The following is a 20,259-nucleotide window of genomic DNA, read 5'->3' on the forward strand; positions in this document are numbered from 1 at the left end:
TTTTGAGCTTGATTACTGTTCGTTATCTCCATATTTCGTGTGAGACTTTGAAGGTTAAATTGTTCATACCTCATACATAAACGTCATTTTGGGATTGAATGTTGACAAAAGTCGGAAACCATGAAAATTGTACATATGCATTCATTTTTGATTGTACACTTCAGTGGTTGAAGATGTCCATTCACTTGTTTCAGCATTGCCGAGACTTGAAACTTCCGTCGGTTTGCTGGTAATAATTCTAGTGGAGTTACAGGTTAAAGTTGTGTGACTGGAAGAGAAACTTATTCAGCTTATGTAATTTTGAGTAATCTAAAGAATCACATTTGGTATATCCCTGCCAAAATACTGATGATGAACTTTTACCCAGTACTAATTGTAACGAGGACTGTTACAGGTGTTCCCCAAATGACTTCCATATTCTCAAATTCTGTACCATAGAATCATTTTAAAAATTAGACATAATATTCGTAATATATACGTTCGTTTCACTTTCTAAGCATAAACCACTTCGATACATGTAAAAGGTGATGACATACATATAATTAGTTACAGATCCAACGTGAGTTTTAAATTCCTCTCTTATTGCTTACTTTGAGAGGAAAAACGGTCCTTGAAATTTGAAGCAATTAACTTTGGATTAGAGCATGACATCCGTGTCATACTTGTATTTCTTATTTATTCTGGTCTAATAATAGGTATTTCTTCCCAAAGGGAAAAAATAAAACTCAGTATCACAACTGTGCTTTATAAGAGGAGGGGAAATGGTTAATATTATACTTAGTATTCATAGAGTGCACAATAGAATTGCATAGTGTTGATCTGATTTTTCGCTCCTTCACAAATACTCACAATCAGTGGCAACAATTACATGTATATATTGTATTCACATATCTTTCACTAAGAAGTAATTTTTAATTCCGTATTACGTATTTATATTATTTGAAATGCAAAAGAGAAAACATCTATTGGTAAAGCTGACAATTGTTTTGATAAATGCACGTATGTCTCACTTTTTTTGCCTATCGTAAACACTCTCTTGCATAATCAAATATTTGCATAATACCATCAGCACTTTCATAAGTAAATACACACATCAAGAGGCCATCAGATCCTTGTTTTCCTCTTAAAACCCCAAAAGTTGCACTCTCCTTTGAGATGGGCTGATTCATAGAGCTGATGTTATAAAACACAGCTTATGAAACCAGTTTTCTTAATGTGCACTACCATCTGTATCTGGAAAATTCTTTGCTGCATGTTTTATTTTGTAAACACTTAAGTTAAGCCTCCTGTCTATTTACCCAGTAGCCATAACTGTAGATTGTCGGACATTCTTTTCATTGGGATGTCGCGGTTTTGCTTCTTGTTATGTTTTGTCCTTTTGCTTTTGGTGGCAGACGAAATCGAAAGCAGACGTCATCGACGTCACCGTAGCAGATTCGGACGCAGGCTCAGTGATGGACTCCGGGGTCTGAGAAGTCAAATACGTCGCTGGAACCATAGGTAAGAAAATCAACTAATAAGTGAATTCAATGTGGGAAAAGATTGAAAAGTATTGCTTGTGTGTATTTAAGGGAGCCGACTGGGGTTTTATTGTGTGAAAACTACTATAGAGAAACTCTTTAAAATTATACCATATGTACCTTACACTGACTTCAGTATACATGCCAAGTTTAGTGAACATCTACCGTCTGGTTATTTTTTAGGGACCATCTCAAAATACAGGTACATTTACTATAGGATTATATAGGAAAATACTATTTTTTCGCACTTCGGAGCAAATTATACAAATGCTACTTTCTACTTTTTGCTCAAATTATATTATTTGATGGGTAACACTTATATTGTACATTTTTGGCAAGAAACACAAAATTCTATCGTCTGGTTTCCAGAGGGGGCATCTCAAAATGTCAAAAATCGTGATATTTTCCTGTTTTATGGAGTGCAACAAAACATGACGGATACCACAGATTTACATAAAAAATAATAAAAATGATTGTGAGATTCTCAATTTCCTACGTTTAAAATTTCAAGAGCATCTATTTTATACTGTTTATTTTATGACATAATTAATTACCCCGCTTTAAAGAACTTCGGTTATTCATAACGTCAAAAACACGCTATTACGACGTCTATCTACTCATCATTTGAAAAACTGTTTAAAAAATCAGTTATTTAAAAACGTTATTAGATTTTTTAAACCTTAGATTTCCTAAATTTGTTAATTTTTATAAATTATGTAAAAATAGTTGCTTTAAAGAGTAAATACGCTTATTTTACTATGCTGCGCTAAGTATTGCGCAATGAAAACTCCAGTCGGCCCCCTTAAGATAATGAACCAAAAATTCGTATTTTTATGCCTACAGTGTATAATAATCTTTAGAATGTTATACAATGTATTTGTTCATAGCACATTTAAATATCTTAGTAATGATTAATCTTTATATCTAATTTTTACGGCAAAAGAGTTAAATAAATATAAAGAAAACAAAAGAATAAAGTAAAGCCCAACAATGAAAATCATCAGTCAACATTCGACTTATTGATAGATTGTATTTGCTGACAAGGTCATTGTATCGACTTAAACAAGACTGTTGATATTGATTTCTTGTTTCATCAATTTGTCAATAGCTTGCCTCGTTTTAAAAATTGTTCGTACATAGAACATGCTCAACTCCATATGCAAATGATAATGGTATACAGCGTGCAAAGCCCATACCGCTTGCAGAGAAAGTCGCCATGATAATTGACTAACGTATAATAATGTAACAAACTCTTCATCAAACATCAAAGGCATAAAGGTATAGATTAAATTGAAGAAAAATAAATAAGCGTGTCTCTGAATGAAGAATTAGATTTTTTACGAACCCTGGATTTTTCAGAAGCACATTTGATTTAACAATGCAATTTTTTAAACCTCATGGACACATGCGAGAAAGAGAGAATTTTAAGAAACATATATAATCCATCTTTTATATAGATGGCGTTTACCTTGGGCTGACATCAATTTTGCCTTTAACTATGGAAGTGGAGGATCCAGAGATTGGTGGGACGGGTATGTACTGCTTTACAGTTCATGTATAGGTTTACTTCCTTCAAGATGCATATATGTCCATGTGTTTTGTCCTTGAAATCATACTTTGAAGAACTTAAACTTAACAATACAACCTAAAGCATTATAGTATTTATTTTGGACCAAGAACTACGCACGCTAACTCTCGATTCCCGCCTACATTTTACACTCATTTAATTCGATACTAATGGCAATTTGACCGTAAAATCTTTGCTGAATGCAAAGGACAGTTCAATGGTAATTGACTGATAATTTTAATGCTAGTGTTAAATAGTTAACTACCCCTAATTCCAGCTCTGAAAATAAGGTGGTAGACGATATTTTCCATTGAAATCGGGCTTTAAATCATCAACACATTTTAAAGTATTCTTGGATTTGAATAAATATTCCTTTTAATCTTTTCTTATGTTTTACGCATATAAAATCAAACATATATTATTAATAAAATACAATACTTTAGTTGTAAAACGCTTTGAAATTGGTGAAAAAATAAGCATTTTTGTAGTTTTTTGTCTGTAAACATATGTTCCCCCCCCCCCCCCGTGAAACACAAAAAGCTCTGGTATGAATTTGTGAAATGACAGTCCATATTACCTGTAATAAGGAATTTTTGTTTCACGGGGGGGGGGGGGGAGATGTTTTAAAAATATTTTCCGTTTTCCATTGATTTCTATAGTGAAAAACACAAGTTTTACCCAAATTATAGAGTTATCACTCTTTGTTTTCCCAAAGAAGTAATGTTTTATGAAAATTCATATAAATATCTATATAAATATGAAAAATCATTCAAATATGTTAACTTTTGAAAATTGACTTGGAGGTAGGCGGGAGAACAATGCTATCGTTCGCAGTTCTTTGAACAAAGGATGACTGCACTTAACGCCTGTTTTTGGGTCTTTTTCGGTTGCTTCTGTTGCTTTTATATCTAAACCTTATTTCACTTTTGTATGTTTATTAAAGAATCCTGTCAATTTGGAACCAAATTTAAATCTTAAAATGATTTTAGTCTGTGATACAATAAAAGGATTCAATGTTTTTTGTCCTTACTGCTTTCCAAATATAGTGAATTTACACTTACCTCCCCTTGATTTAACATAAGATATGCATGAGAGGTGGAGCTAACATTGTAAGAATGAGTCTAAAATTAGACTTGATAAATAACAATGACATGTTTGGGAAAAAGAACGCGATCACTCTTTCCAATCTCCCTCTCCATTCTGTATGGCACAAATACTAGTACACTTCTGACAAAGGTTTCAAAACGAAATTAACAATATGAGCACGTCAGTATAATTAAAGCAGATTTTATATCAATGCCAGATGACTTATCGTGTTCGAACACAATGTCCTAGTTAGCACAAAACATGCTACCTTACAAGTCACGTGACGGAATTTAGTATTCACAAAGTTACCTGAGGTAAGAAATCACGTGGTGAATTATAATATTCAACATGTCACAATCCTTGGTTACAACACAGAGAGCGAATGTAAGAAGAAGCATTTTTTTTCTCTTTTTAACCATGAGCGCATGTTTGTCTATTAATCTCCTTTTGACACATTATTATTTATGCAAATATACAACTACTGTTAAACGTAGAACAATAGACAAACATGCGCTGACTATGTATAAAGTCCGTAAAAAAGTGGGCGTCCTCATTATCGAACAGAGATTTAAGAAATTGTGATGACCCCTGCCTTTGAAAACAGATTCGAACTTCGTAAATACACACTTTCATTAAACGTAATTAGATAAAGTTGTAGATTGGATGTTGACCATTCTTGCAATGAAAAGAAAAATGCTTGTTTTGAAAGTTTATTTTGTCGAAAATTTTGCATGTCCTTAAGTGCAGTCATCCTTTCAGCAGTTCTTGATAAATGTTTATTTTATTTACATTGTTAAATTTATGAAATGTATGATATGTCGGTTAAAATCATTAAAACTCCTCACATGTAACACTGAAAATTCTTTTGGCCAAACACTTGTTCCAATTCTTCCCCGATGACTCGTCCACCTCTCTGGGTTGGATTAGTTTGTAGTGGATTCAGAGCACTTGACACACCGCGAGTGTACTTCCTCCGTAGCTACCGTTTTCCCTTCACCATCAAAATACATTAGTATTGACGGTTAGATATACCTACTTTATATGATCTAAGAATGGTGTACTGATTTCGTAGAATCGTTCAGCTGACCTACTGATGGATCATGTATAAGTAATATCCAATGCTGTCCGAGGATCATCTATTTTGTTTATGTTTCACTATTTAGAGAAATCCATTTATGAACATAATTGGGATTCACAACGTAATGAATGCCAATCAGTTTCCTCACACTCTGATCATTTGACCTTTGAACTTTTAGCCATCATTCACGTATTTCATGTAACAAGTAAGAGACTGTAAAGTAAAGCAAACTTATATGTATATTGTTTAAAACTATCAAATTTTTGACCTTCATTTGTATAGACATGGTTTCCTTTTCATTTATCACTTCTTTAAAAAGTTTGAGACTGGTCATATCACGACTACATAATGCTGGGAGGAGATAATCAAACCATCTTTTATAAAACACGTCTTTTTAAAATAGCTGAAAATAGCTGAATACCTGAGCTGAAAGCTTAAGTGAGCTTTTCTAATCACATTTTGTCTGTATTCCGTCTGTCCGTCCGTCTGTCTGTAAACTGTTCATATTTTCGACTTCTTCTCTAGAACCACTGGGCCAATTTCAACCAAACTTGCTACAAAGCACTCTTGGGTGAAGGGGTTCAAGTTTCTTCAAATGAAGGGCCACGTCCACTTCCAAGGGGAGATAATTAAGAATTGGTGAAATTTTGGGGTCATCTTTTAAAAATCTTCTACCCAAGAACCATTGGGCCAGAAAAGTTGAAACTTATGTGAAACCTTCATTACATAGTGTAGATTCAAGTTTGTTCAAATCATGACCCCGGGGGTAGGGTGGGGCCACAATGGGGGATCAAAGTTTTACATAGGAATATATAGAAGAAAATTTTGAAAAATCTTCTTCTCAAGAACAACAATTAAAGTCACAATTAGTCATATTGGTATGGAATCATCCTAAGGTAGTGTAGATTCAGGTTTGTTCAAACATGACCCCCGGTGGTAGAGTGGGACCACAATGGGGGATCAAAGTTTTACATAGGAATATATAGAAGAAAATTTTGAAAAATATTCTTCTCAAGAACAACAATTAAAGTCACAATTAGTCATATTGGTATGGAATCATCCGGTAGTGTAGATTCAAGTTTGTTCAAATCATGACCCCCTCCCTATGCCCCCCTCCTTCCCAGTGGGGTGGCAGACATCTTTAAAATTCTGTTTTCAAGAACAGCAAAGCCATGATTAGGTAAATGAATATAGAAGCATCCTCAGAAAGTTTAGATTCAATTTCATTCAAAACATGGCACCTGGGGGTAGGGTATGCCTAGAACAGGCGATCAAAGCTTTACATATGAATATATAGGAGAAGAGAACAGCAGGACCATATTGACTCAGGTGAGCGTTGTGTCCAATGGGCCTCTTGTTCTCCTAACAAATCCGATTTGTACTCTCGCATTATGGATATTTCCAGAGAATTTTCTGGTCTGTCGCATCCTCAGATTTACCAAATCATTAAATCGTATAATGATCAAAATTCAAATGAATTCTAATCAATATCCCCTCCAGTAAAACAGAGACATTAAAGTCGTATACTACTAATCAGTCGTAAAACTGTTGTCAAGGTTTTTTTTACGTTGTAGTCCAAATGTTTGTACGGAAGAAGAGCGCAAAAATGAAACCACGTCAGATGATATCAGCAGTCATCATATGGCGACAACGGTCATGTGTGATGACAAGAAGACGTCCTATATATGTACTAAATCGTAAGTCCATCTTATCACATATCAACAGATCGAATACATGCTAGTGTATATAAAGAAAAAAAATATCATCAGATGTTTATAAGTGTGCATTTCATTGTATTAAATTCACATTCATTTTTTTCAAAAACACAAATATTTGGAATCATATTAAAATGTTAACGTGGATGTGCATATGTGATGACAAACTGTATTGATACATGAACATTCTTGAAAGACATTTGAAAAAAAAATGGAATTAAAACTATGTTAACATATTGAAACTGTCATTGTTTACAAAAGAATGACGATCAATGGGAAGAAGACAACACTTAGAGAGGTCAAAGAATGTTGCCATGGTTACAGCAGGATTTCAGGACAATACGGGTGTCCAACTTGTAAGAAAATCTTATGAGATCAATCAGTACTGAAATGACTTTTGTAAAGAATCTAGAATTTAGCGAGTAACTTGTACTGGTTTCTAGTCACATAAGTCTGTTGTAAAACTACAAACATTACTTTGTTCCCTTTTAAAATATCTTTCTGCAGATCGTCAGTTACATGATATCGTAAAGACAGCAGAGTCTATGAACTTGACAGAATTCCTTAGAGTCGCTAGGAGTGTTGGTTTGGAGAGTAAACTATATGAGAGCTCTGGAGCGAATTTCACTGTGTTTGCTCCAACCAACGACGCTTTAAAACAAACCCCGACTTTGTCTCCAACCTACGAAAACGTCATACTTAGTGTAAGCTGTTAAATTTCCCCTAGGTTCTCGATACAGTTACAGTTCATGTATTGTGTTTCACAGAAGTCTGAAGGATGGTAATTGTTCATTTCAAAAATACCTGTCGCGTTGAAAGAATAAGCAATCATAATTTTTGGCAAGGTTACATGTACAATAATTCTTGTCAGGAAATGTAAAGGACAAAAATAAATTTCTGTTGCATATGCATCACCTTCTTCTGTACGTGATTTTTTTCTATCAGGATATGAACTCTGTCATAAGAATCTCACCACCTGTAAGCACCCTGCTCGTCAGTGATGCTTCGGATCTTGTGTTGGGACACGTAACAGGAGGTATTCTGACCACCACAAGACTTGAGGACGAGCAGACGATAACCTCCGCAAATTCCAAATCTTCCACAATTAGAGTCAATTTCTATGACATGGTAAACGATGGTGTAAGTAGAGTCGATACTTATCATAAACGAAACTTACAAATATATTTGTTTCAATTTGTTTCCCTGATTTTTAAAACTAGTCTGATTTACAGATCATGACTGCCAATTGTAAACGGGTCACATCACGTGACAATCTAGCAACCAATGGTGTCATCCATGTTGTTGAGGATGTTCTGCAGCCAGTAACTAAATCACTGATGGACATCGTAAGCAGCAACCCTCAGCTCAGCTACTTAAAGAAAGGTAAGTGATATTACTGTCATTCTTAAGCAGCAGCAACACACAGCTCAGCTGCCCACAGGTAGTGATATCACTGCCATTCTTCAGCAGGAGAAACCCGTAAGCTCAGCTACAGATATTTAAGACTGCAGGGTGAACCTATCATACTTGTGCTTTGAGATAGTGTTTTACCTTTTTTAATGTATCTTATGAAAGATAATATATTTGTGATTTTTTGGTGCATGTTTACTTTCAGCTATTGGTCGCAGTGGTCTTGGTGTCAATCTTAGAGGTGATGGACAGTTTACCCTCTTTGCACCAACAGATAATGCTTTCCAGAAACTGGATGGAGGACTTTTACAAAGAATTCTAAGCGACCAACGTTGCTTAAAAAGTATTTTGTTAAAATATTCGAGTCATTAAACTTACTAATACTAAACCGACATTTCAGTTGCGTTATTGATTATGCTTCTTTTTCTTTTCAACATTACACAATACAATATGTAAAGAATCCTGTTTGCAATGGTTTCCCTCTTTTTTCCAGAAATTTTATTCCACCATCTTCTTCCAAATGTTATTTGCTCCTCGGCTGTGTCGGATAAGCACAAGTCTAGAACGAAAAATCAGTTGTCTAATTATCTCCGTTTGTCACGTGATCAGAATAACAAGTACTTCGTGGAAAACGCTCAGATTGTCGACCGTGACGTCATGGCTACCAATGGCGTGCTTCACCTGATTGATGATGTTATTCTTCCAGATGAAGGTCCAGACAATGATTATTAAATATTTCGAATCCTTCTTTTAATCGTACAGTAGCATGAGTGTTGCTTTTTAAAGTGGTTAGTGTTTCCGGATTTTATAATGAAACTTCTTAATTTTGATGTACAGCTTTAGGGGTACTTCATGCTCTACAGAAAAGAAACATTACTAGACTTCCGGAATTGGTTGTCGAAGCAGGTCTCAAGAAATCTTTTGAAACGGCTGACAATATTACCGTACTAGTGCCAACAGACGAGGCGTTCTCAGTAAGCTATGATCGATACTGCACTGGTTCTCAGTAAGCTATGATCGATACTGTACTGGTTGGGCACAGTAATATCTTTACAGCTTATAGATAATTGTGGAAGGCAATTTTAATTTTTCCGATTTAAAGTTTTTATTATTTCATTAGAACTATATGTATACATGGACAATACCAATTTAGTAATGTTGCCATAAAATTATCCGTCCACAGAAAATGACGGAGTTTGCTGCGAAAAGACTGAATGAGTCAGAGACAGCACTGGCTGATGCACTCCGTTATCACGTGATACCCACTACGTCTACGTGTCGCGCTTATGATGGGTACCAGTTTCCCACGTGGAACCCAAGAAGGAACCTTACTGTCCACAGAGATTTCTTGGTAAATTTACTTTAAACTATACACCGAACTTTGGATCTTTTCCCCACCATTGATAAAGCAATTTTCAATCAGTCACTGTAGAATTTGCCATTAATCAAGACAATAGTACAGTACACTGTGTTTTAAAAACAGATGTTAATTATCAATACATCTGAATCAGAGGCTAAAGAAATATTATTATCGCAACGAAGTTTGAGGAAGTTACCCAAGTAATACTTTGTATCGGGATCGATGTGCCCTTTTGGAGGAGATGCTGCCCGTTGCGGGTCCCTTTTCCCCCATTTGTGTTGTCAAAACTTAATACATTTTTATCTACCCCGAATTCTATAAACCAAGTCAAATTTGTCAATTAAATGATTTTGCATACCTTTGTAGAGAGAAAAATGTTACTTTTTAGAATTATATGATTAACTTTTGTGCAGTTTCATTTTGCACTTTTCATTGAGAAAGAAAAGAATGTCGACAAAATCAAGATGCATCATGTAGGCTACTGCTGGTTACAATTCAGATCTGGAAAGCCGCACATAATTGAATTGATCATTATTCAATATGCATGTAATTGTGTTTTGTATCCCTTTAACCACCTCTATATTTTTTTTTCAATACCACCAGTTTCCATTCCATGGGTACAATAGAGAGACTATACAGTGTGCTACTATTTTGAAATCCAACATCCAAAGCTGCAACGCCGTTATTCATCTCATAGACAAGGTTGGTAAGCTGTTTTATTATTATTTTTTACTGTTCAATGATTCATTTTTCTTACTCAGTATATCAAAATAATTGATTAGTTATCAAAAAAGGCTTTTCTCTAGGGATATTGCTACAAAGCTCTCCACAGCTTGAAAAAAGTAAGTAGTGACATTGGATATGTGGAATATCGCAAAAGCAAACACTGACTCTAAAGCAATGTCAGTATTTCAGGGAAGAAAATTTTATAGAAAATATATTCGTTTGAGAGGTTTTATTAAAAAAAATTGTAGGCGTTTCAACAATGATAACTATAAGGTATTTCAGACTTAATCCTAACTAAAATTTACTTTAGTTAGCTATAGTTAACTGTAGTTTACTAAAGTTAACTATAATAATAAAAACTTATATCCTATGATTTACTATGAAACTTTACTCTAGAACTTTTTCAGAGATTTTAAAACTTAAAATACCTTATATACGATAACAGTGGTGTAAAATTTTAAAATAATGTTTCAATATACAAGTAATGATTCCATTTATTATTAAAAATGTGCATGTATGAATTGGAGAACATAAGATATTATATTTTTGAATCCATGGTAAGAATGTTTCAAAATTGATTAACTATAGTAAAAACTTTGATTTAATATAGTAAAACTTTGTTACTAAATTAAACTATAGTTACATTGTAACTATGGTATTTTTTCTATGGTTAATTAATTGGATGTATCACTTTTGCAACATTTTTTTCTTTCGTCCATGAAATAACAAAACTCTTCTTTTATATGACAGAATGACATACACACAGACACATATACACAACCGAGACTGGATTATCCACAGATGACAGTACATGTATTTTTTTTTATTTCATCTTCAATGTTTCAGGTTTTGGTCCCACCAGTCGGTACCGTTGTTGATGTGCTTGAAGTGAACAGTCGGTTCACAGAATTCGTTCGCTTGTTGAAAAACTCCGGTCTAGCTGACCAGTTACAGGGAAAAGGGCCATACACAGTGTTGGCACCAACAAACGAGGTTAGATTATATATCCTTGAAAACAATTCCAATCTTTCATTAAAATGATTTTTAAGTTTGAGCACCTATTAATCTTCCTTATATTAAAGTACTAGTAGTAATATGTACTATTTACATAGAAACATTTACATTTTCTTCAAAATGAATTAAGTCATTTATTACTCAATTCCTAGGCATTGAAAGAAGTTTCAGAGAACGATTTGAAGGAACTGGAAAGTCGTAAAGAAAACTTGCAAAGTTTAATCAAAGACCATATCATTAAGGGTATACCTCTCCAAACATTCAATTTGTTAAATGTTTGATATAATAAATTTATAGGATTTTCTTTCTAATAATTAAATAAGTTCACATATATATATAACCGTCTTGTGTGGGAAAAAGGGAAACGTTAAAAGATTTTGGTAGCTATAATACACATACCTATAAGTAACGAATATATATGTATTTTGATTAATCATTGTGCTTTTTTTTCTTAGGACACCGTTGTTGCTCCCAAATTCAACGGTACAGTGACAGATTTAGTATATTCACCAGAAACTTGAGGTCAGTGTCAGGAATGACCATCGCTGTTGAGAAGTCCAGAGATCAACTCACCGTGGGCTCCGCAAGCGTTGTCGAATGTGACATGGTCGGGACAAATGGAGTTGTCCACGCTATCAACCAAGTCTTACAAGAAGAAGACTATTACGATCCCTTCGACTTCTGGTAACGCGTTTTCTGTTGAGAAGCACCACTGGCGAGCATTTTTTTTCACGAGTGTTTTACATCCATAGAAGCGAACGATTTAAAAAAAAAACATTTCAATAAAAATAAAAAATCTGCATTAAATATGTGAAGCAAAAAAAAAATCTGTGATTTTTTCGTTTCATGGCATACATTTTGATAGGAAAACCTTTTTGTTTACGTGTGTGTGTGCTTTTGTTAGATTTTATGTAACTTTTTATTGAATGTCCTTGATAACATTGACGATGGATATGCAAATAAAACATATTATTTTCTCTGTAAATCATTCACTCTCTAGCCGCACTCAATTTTGTTGATTATCTTATGTCGTGTGTTTCTCCAAAGCCGCGGAAAACATTCAGTGTATACTTCCTTACAATTAAACTTTTGACTCCTCGGCATCAACATCCTTCTATGTTAACCCAATCTCGTAAGTGTTTGTTCAACTAGATTTTAAATTAACTTTGGGTCGAATGATTTCCTGTGTTTAGTGTTCATCACTAAACTGATCACTAAACTCATCACTAAACTCGTCTACTGATCGAGAACCTTAGAACTGATTCAGTTTCTCTGTAAAGCAGCTTTTAGGATAACAAACTGATTTTCAATGCCTACCTCATCTAAAAGGTGTAGGAATGAGCTAATGATTAAGACTAGCAATGATTCAATATTGTAAATATCATATTTAAGGGTGGATTTTTTCCAAAATGCATTCACCAAAAATTATGAAATCATACATCATCTTGGTAAGGGGAAGACCCTTTGATTTTGAGAGGGGGTGGCCTATTTTGTTAATAAACATTCTGTCAGAGAAAATGTTGAAAATAAGAATCTGTCCTCAACTGGCGAGAAAATAAATATGTCCCTGTCTAGTGCTACTAATCCCCCTCCTAAGAAACTTAATTTGAAGAATTTGTATCTATAGTAGCTAGAAAAATAGTTGAGCAACGATTTTATTTGTCAATACGTTAATTGATTTGAAGAAATTGTTGATTGATACGTAATCAAAGAACGGAAATAAATTCATAAAGCCAGAGGAAAATGAGGTCATTTCATTTTCTTTTATTTTTGTAAATAAACATTTCGTTTTATAGATATCATCAATAATTAGATTTCATGTTTTCCTGAAAAAGTTCATGGGCTGCATAAGACAGCATCTGAAAGAAAATCAGATTCTTCTAAAGTAATACAGTACCATTGTTGCGAAAAACATGTCCAAAAAATTCAATACATAATCACATTAAAAGTGAGAAAGTGGATGTGCTCCGTCTCTGTGCATTTTGGATGAAATATGTAAACGCATCAATTTTGTTATTATCATATAGCGAAACACTAAATATAATCCCCAAATAAGAGTTCAGGAAATTGTCGGAAAAAATGTCAAACTCTGTGTTTACGAGGTGTAAAAGCTATCTACATCCTGAGAATGACATCGTAAATTCATATTTCACTTTTCAGTAGTACACACCTAGATTCATAAAATGGATAAGATGATGTCGACTGAAAGCTTAACACAGAAAGACTGTTTTGGATGACATCTTTTTATGCACCCTACCTCGTCATCTTTGCTATGCAAAGGGGTTTCGACAGCACCGCTCCCAATAAACGTTTGTTAGATGCAAAGCGGATCGAAAATGTTATGGCTAGCGAAGATTTACATACAATGGATTATACAATGCTTTAGTTACATGTACTAGGTATCTAATTGAGTCAATAAATTTGTCATTTTCTTTTGGTTTGGTCAAGAAACGAAATGTCTATCATCAAACACAGACTTGGGTATTTTTTTAACCCATATATTCGACTTCTTTGTCTTCATGTGTTGGTGCCCTCTGGACTCGAAGACTTTGATCTAGAACCTTACCCTGACAGTGTCTTTGGTGATAGAACTTACACTGACGGTGCCTTTGATGAGAACATAAGCCTGACGTTTCTTTGATATAGAAATTGCCCTGACGGCTTCTTTGATGATAGGACTTACCCTAACAATACCTTTAATGAGAACATTACCCTGACGTGTCTTTGATGCAAGAACTTACCTTGACAGTGTCCTTGTTACAAGAATTCACCGTAAAGATGTGTTACCTTGACGGTGTCTTTAAAGAGAGACCTTATTTTGACGGTGTATTTGATGTAGAATCTACCATGACGGTGTCCTTGTTACAAGAATTTACCCTAACGATGTGTTACCTTGACAGTGTCTTTGAAGAGAGACCTTATTTTGACGGTGAATTTGATGTAGAATCTACCATGACGGTGTCCTTGTTACAAGAATTTACCCTAACGATGTGTTACCTTGACATTGTCTTTGAAGAGAGACCTTATTTTGACGGTGTATTTGATGTAGAATCTACCATGACGGTGTCCTTGAAAAGAAAACTTACGCTGACGTTGTCTTTGATGAGAGAATTAACACTGACGATGTCACTGATAAGAGAACTTATTCAAAAGGAGTCTTTAATGTAGCACTTACCTTGACAAAGTTTTGTTGTAAAAATTTATCCCGACGGTATCTTTGAAGGTGTATTTGATAAGAGAACTAACTGGCTTACGTTGTTTTTCAACAGCACTTATCCTAACGGTGTCTTTGATGAAAGAACTTACCTTGATTCTGTCACTGACGGTGCCCTTATTGAGAAAACATATCCTAACGGTGTGTCTGATGAAAGAAATTACCCTGACGAAGAACTTGCCCTTGCGGTTGTTTGATGAGAACTTACCCTGACGATGTCTTTACGAATGAAATTACCCTGACATTATCTTTTATGAGAATTTACCCTGATCGTGAACTTGATAAAAACATAATAGGGAACTTACCCTGACATTGGCTTTGATGAAAAATTTAAAAGTATGTTTGATGAGAGAACTTACCCTGAGAGAGAACTCACTCTTACAGTGTCTTTGATGAGAAAACTTACTCTGACGGAGACCTTACAGTTCTTTGATGAGAATTTCCCCTGACAGTGTCTTTAACGAGGAAAATTACCCTGACATTGTCTTTGATGAGAACTTACCAGTCTTTGATGAAAACATACACTGATGGAGAATTTACCCTGACATTGCTAATGAGAACTTAAACTAATTGTGTCTTTGATGAGAGAGAATTTACTTTTATGGTGCATTTCGTGATAACTTATCTTGACGGTGTCTTTGATGAAAACGTAACCAATCTTATGAGAAAACTTACTCAGACCTAGAAATTACCCTGATTGTTAGATGTTTTAATGATAGAACTTATTTTCACGCTGTTTTGGTTGAGAAAATGTACCCGGACCGTGTCTTTTACGTAGAATTTCCCTGATCGGTTTCTTTGAAAAGAGAACTTACCCTGACTTGTCTTGGATGAGAAAACTTATCCTGTCAGTGTCTTTGGTGATCACACCTACCCTGTCGATTTCTTTGATGAAAGTACTACAATGACATTGTCTTGGTGAGATGATGTTTCCCGATATAGTCTTTTACGGTGACTATGACTATAGAACTTACCTTTACTCTTGGATGAGAGAACTTTCCCTGACTGTCTTTTTAAGAAATATTTACCTTAAAACGTCTTTGATAAGAGGATACCTTGACAAAGTCCTTATTGAGATAACGTTCCCTGACGGTGTCTTTGATGAGAGAAGTTATTTTGACGAAGCCTTTGATATAAAACACCTTGACGGAACCTCTGATGTAGTACTTACCTTGACGGAGCCTCTGATGTAGTATTTATCTTAAAAGGAGTTTGTAAAACTTACCCTGCCAGCGACTTTGATCAGAGAACTTACCCTGTAGATGTCTTTCACAAAGAAATTCCCTTATAGTGTTTTCGAGAATTTTAGAGAAAATTAATCTGATGAAGTTATTGATGAGAGAACCTAACCTGACGGTGTCTGTGATATTTAAACTTCCCTGAGAGTGTCTTTAATGAGAGAACCCTGACAGTGTCTTTAATGAGAGAACATTCCCTGACGGTGTCTTTGATGAAGAACATTCCCTGAAGGTGTCTTTGATAAGAGAACTTACCCTGACTGTGTCACTGATGAGAGAACTTACAATGACGTTGTATTTCATACAGAATTTACCATAACGGTGAATTTCAAGTAGGATCATGATGACAGAGTTCAATGTTCAACTTACGAGGGGTGATCAAAAAGTTCAAGAACTAATCGAATAACTTCCTTAAAAGAAATAAAATTAGATTTCGGTGTTTTATTATTTTTTTAAGTAGTCCTGTCCAATTTTAATGCGTGTCTGCCATCGTTCTGCCCATGCGCGAATCACAAGATCCAGGCGGTCACGTGACATACTCCGTAGCGCTCTGTTCACAGAGGCTAAAAGATGTTTCCGAGTCTTATATTTCATACCATGTAAGTTATTTTTTAAAACAAGAATAGTCCATTTGTCACAAATAGCCAAATCTCGGTAATAGGATGGGTGGATAAGGATAACTTTTCCCAGAATGTGCATGGTGACCATCAAAACCCGACTTCTCTGTCTTGGGTGCGTCGTTTTTCCATTGTGGATAACCCATGGGCGCCTTCTTTTTATCATATTTGATATGTTTAAAGTCTAAAGTGTACTGCATTTTAGGGATGTAATAATTATAATATTCTTAAGATACTCAGCTATACTTCTAACTGTAACTTTGCGACCTTTTATAACAAATTGCTTAACTAAGGACACATCTCTTCCCCAGCTTACTTTCACTGAGCACCAGAACAAACATCATTTTCAACCATCTCCCTTCCTTCACTGTAACAATCAATCCAATTAATGACTGAACTTCTGCAAGTCTTTTGTCTTCATAAACCTTGTACAAATTATTATATGCTACTGCAAAGGAATTTCCAAGATATACGTTAAACTTTACAGCCTTCCGTTTGCTCGAGTACGACTGAGTCAGCCATTTTTTGTCACAAGTCATCTACATATTGACGTCATTTTCATATTGTGACGTCACAAACATGGAGCAAAACACTACGTTACAGCTGCTATTTATAAAACATGTTTATGACTATATGTGTGCCAAATTTCATTATGATCTGAATAGTGGTTTTGTGAATATAGAGATAGTTCGCGAACCTTTTGATCACCCCTCGTATGCTAACAGTCTTTGGTGAGAAAAATTATCTTTTGGTGGTTTTGATGAGGGAATCCAACAAAAAGTAATCTGATTTTTCAATTAGAAAACAAATCATGGTGGTTTCTTCTATCTATATATAAGCTTATCTTGATGCTTTATTTGGTAGAGAAAATTGCCCGACGGCGTCTTTGATGAGAGAACTTACCCTGAAGGGGGGGGGGGGGCTTACGATTCAGTGTCTTTCATAAGAACATATCCCTCGCGTTGCATTTAATGAGAGAACTTATCCTGAAGGTGCCATTACTGTCCATGACGGCTAACGTACCCTTACGGTTTTGTTGATGAATTAATTTTACTGGTATCTTTATCAAGGGAGCTTACCCTGACGTTGTCTTTGACGAGAGTTTACCCTGATCGTGTTTTTGATGAAAACTTATACTGATGGAGAATGTACCCTGACATAATCTTTGATAAGAACTTACCTTAATGGTGTCTTTAATGAGAAAACTTAAACTAACGCCGTCTTTAATGAGAGAGCTTACCATATCAGTCTTTAAGATGATAGAACAAACCTTACCTAACGATGTCTTTGATTACAGAGAGAAAACAGACTGTGTCTCTGATAAGAGAATGTACCCTGATAGAGTCGCTGATGAGAGAACTTACTTTTACGGTGACTATGATTAAAGAACTAGACCTAACTGTGTCTTTGGTGATAGAACGTACTCTGATGATGTACCCTGTCGAAGACCTTATTGAGAGAATGCACCCTGATATGTCTTTCATGGAAAAACGTAATCTAACGTTATCTTTGTTGAACGAACGTACCCTGACTTGTCTTTGATAAAAGAAAGTACCCTGACTGTTTCTTTCTTAAAATACTAACTTTCCCCGGCGGTGTCCTTATTAAAAGAACTTTCTCTAACTGTATCATTGATAAAAGAACATACCTGTCGGTGTCTTTGAACGTATCCTGACGCTGTCTTTGATAACAGAACGTACCCTGACGGTGTCTTTAATGAGAGAACTTTCCGTGTCGGTGCCTTTGGTGAAAAACATAATCTGACGGTGTCTTAGATGAAAGAATATTCCCTGACGGAATCTTTAATGAAAGAACGTGACCTGACGGTGAAATTGATGAGAGAAATTCCCTGACTGTGTTCTTGATCAGAGAACCTACCCTGACGGTGTCTTTGAAAAGAGTGACCTGACGGTGTAATTGATGAGAGAAATTCCCTGACGGTGTCTTTGATGAGAGAACGTACTATGACGGTGTCTTTTATAAGAGAACGTACTCTGGTGGTGTATTTGATGAGAGAACATTTCCTGACGGTGTCTTTGATAAGAGAAGGTACTCAGGCAGTGTATTTGATGAGAGACCATCTGACTGTGTCTTTGATGAGAGAACGTACTATGACGGTGTCTTTGATGAGAGAACATTCCCTGACGGTGTGTTTGATGAAAGAACGTACCCTGACCATGTCTTTGAGGAAAGAACATTTCCTTACGCTGTATTTATTGAGAAAACATTCCCTGACGGTGATTTTAATCAATTTACCCTCAAGATATCTTTGATCCCTTGCAGAGTTTTCATTGAGAAAATGTATCCTGATGGATTCAATGAAGGAAGATCTTAGTCTGAAGGTGATTCCGATGATCAAACTTTCCTGACGGTGTCTTTGGTGAGAGAACTTACCCTGAATGTGTCTCTGATAAAGAATGTATCCAGCTGATAAAGTCATTGATGAGAGAATTTACTGTGACAGTGTCCTTGATGGGAAAACTTACTCTTATGGTGCTTTTGGTAATATGATTTACTTTGACAGATTTTGATGTTGAATTAACTTTGACGGTATTTATTTTGAGAGAATTTACTCTGACAGTCTTTGATGTAGAATTTGCTCTGAGGTGTCTTTGTTGGGAAAACTTTCGCTGACGTTTTCTTTATTTGGAAAACTTTCCCTGACAGTATCTTTGAAGTAGAATTTACTTTGAAGATGTCTTTGATGAAATGATTTACCCTTACGTGTCTTCAATGACAGAACTTACCCTGGTGTGTGTGTTTGATGCAGAACTTACCCTAACACCATACTGATGCACATGGTTCTTTTATGAGACAACACACCTTGACGGTACATTTGATTAAATAGTTTATGAGACTGATCACTTTTCTTTATCTACACCTTTTACACATTATCCTTATGGTGTCTTTGATAGAAACTCTACCCTGATGGTACCTTTCATTGGAGAACTTACCATGCCGGTGCCTTTGATGTAACGTTAGACTCTATCCTGTTTGTCTCTCATATAGAACTTAATTACCTGAAGTTTCTGAAGTCTAGGAACTTAACCCACGGTCTCTGTTGTGAAAAACTTATCCTGATGTTCATCTGATCAGAGAACTTATCCATACGTGTCTTGATCAGAACACTTACCCTGACGGTGTTTTGGGGTGTCTTTGATATATGATTGATGACTCTGATTAGTTTATAACCTAACTGTGACTTTGACGCTGGTGGCTATCTGGTAGTACTTATTTTATCGTTGTCTTTGATTCTGTTGACACTCTGTTAGTACTTGCTTTGTCTTTAACACCAGTGAACTTTGTAAGTACTTACGGATCAGGTGTCATTGGAAGAAGTACTTACCCTGCCAGTATCTCTGACGCTAGAGTAGTCGGTTTTCATACGTTCTTTTGATCTTCTCTGTTTTCTCGGTCGTGATCTCTGACTCTAAAAGATGTACAATATTATACCTTTGGAGGTTGTGGTTTTGGCTCATTTTATCTATGCTGACGTTTGTAAAAGATAGTTTGGTATTTTTCATTTTCTTCATTAGACGTGGACCTTGTAATTGAGGAAAGCAGAAATTGGGAGAGTTTTGTTTGCTTTAGATGCTGGATAGTTTTCCAACTACAGAAAAGACTTCTTAAGTGTATGAATTTAAATTTTCAATGTGACATTTTCCAAAATTTCAATTAAAACCTTATTATAAAAGCCAAAAAAGTTTGATATCA

General features: G+C 35.2%; 1 protein-coding gene across 1 annotated transcript; it reads left to right on the plus strand.

The window, feature by feature from the left end:
• The first annotated feature begins 1,327 nt into the window (after window positions 1-1,327).
• Window positions 1,328-12,461, plus strand: LOC133199656 (transforming growth factor-beta-induced protein ig-h3-like). Its single transcript, XM_061335529.1, has 15 exons — window positions 1,328-1,500; window positions 2,978-3,052; window positions 6,826-6,948; window positions 7,228-7,322; window positions 7,474-7,670; window positions 7,912-8,106; window positions 8,199-8,349; window positions 8,582-8,719; window positions 8,870-9,088; window positions 9,214-9,350; window positions 9,560-9,727; window positions 10,340-10,438; window positions 11,309-11,455; window positions 11,629-11,719; window positions 11,932-12,461. Exons 1-15 carry the CDS (start codon window positions 1,343-1,345, stop codon window positions 12,162-12,164), a joined length of 2,226 nt encoding a protein of 741 aa, XP_061191513.1. The 5' UTR covers window positions 1,328-1,342; the 3' UTR covers window positions 12,165-12,461.
• Window positions 12,462-20,259: the final 7,798 nt, after the last annotated feature.

The sequence above is a fragment of the Saccostrea echinata genome, unplaced genomic scaffold, assembly GCF_033153115.1.
Source record: "Saccostrea echinata isolate AGI-Se365-2 ecotype Australia unplaced genomic scaffold, CSIRO_AGI_Sech_v1 ptg000034l, whole genome shotgun sequence".
Taxonomy (NCBI): domain Eukaryota; kingdom Metazoa; phylum Mollusca; class Bivalvia; order Ostreida; family Ostreidae; genus Saccostrea; species Saccostrea echinata.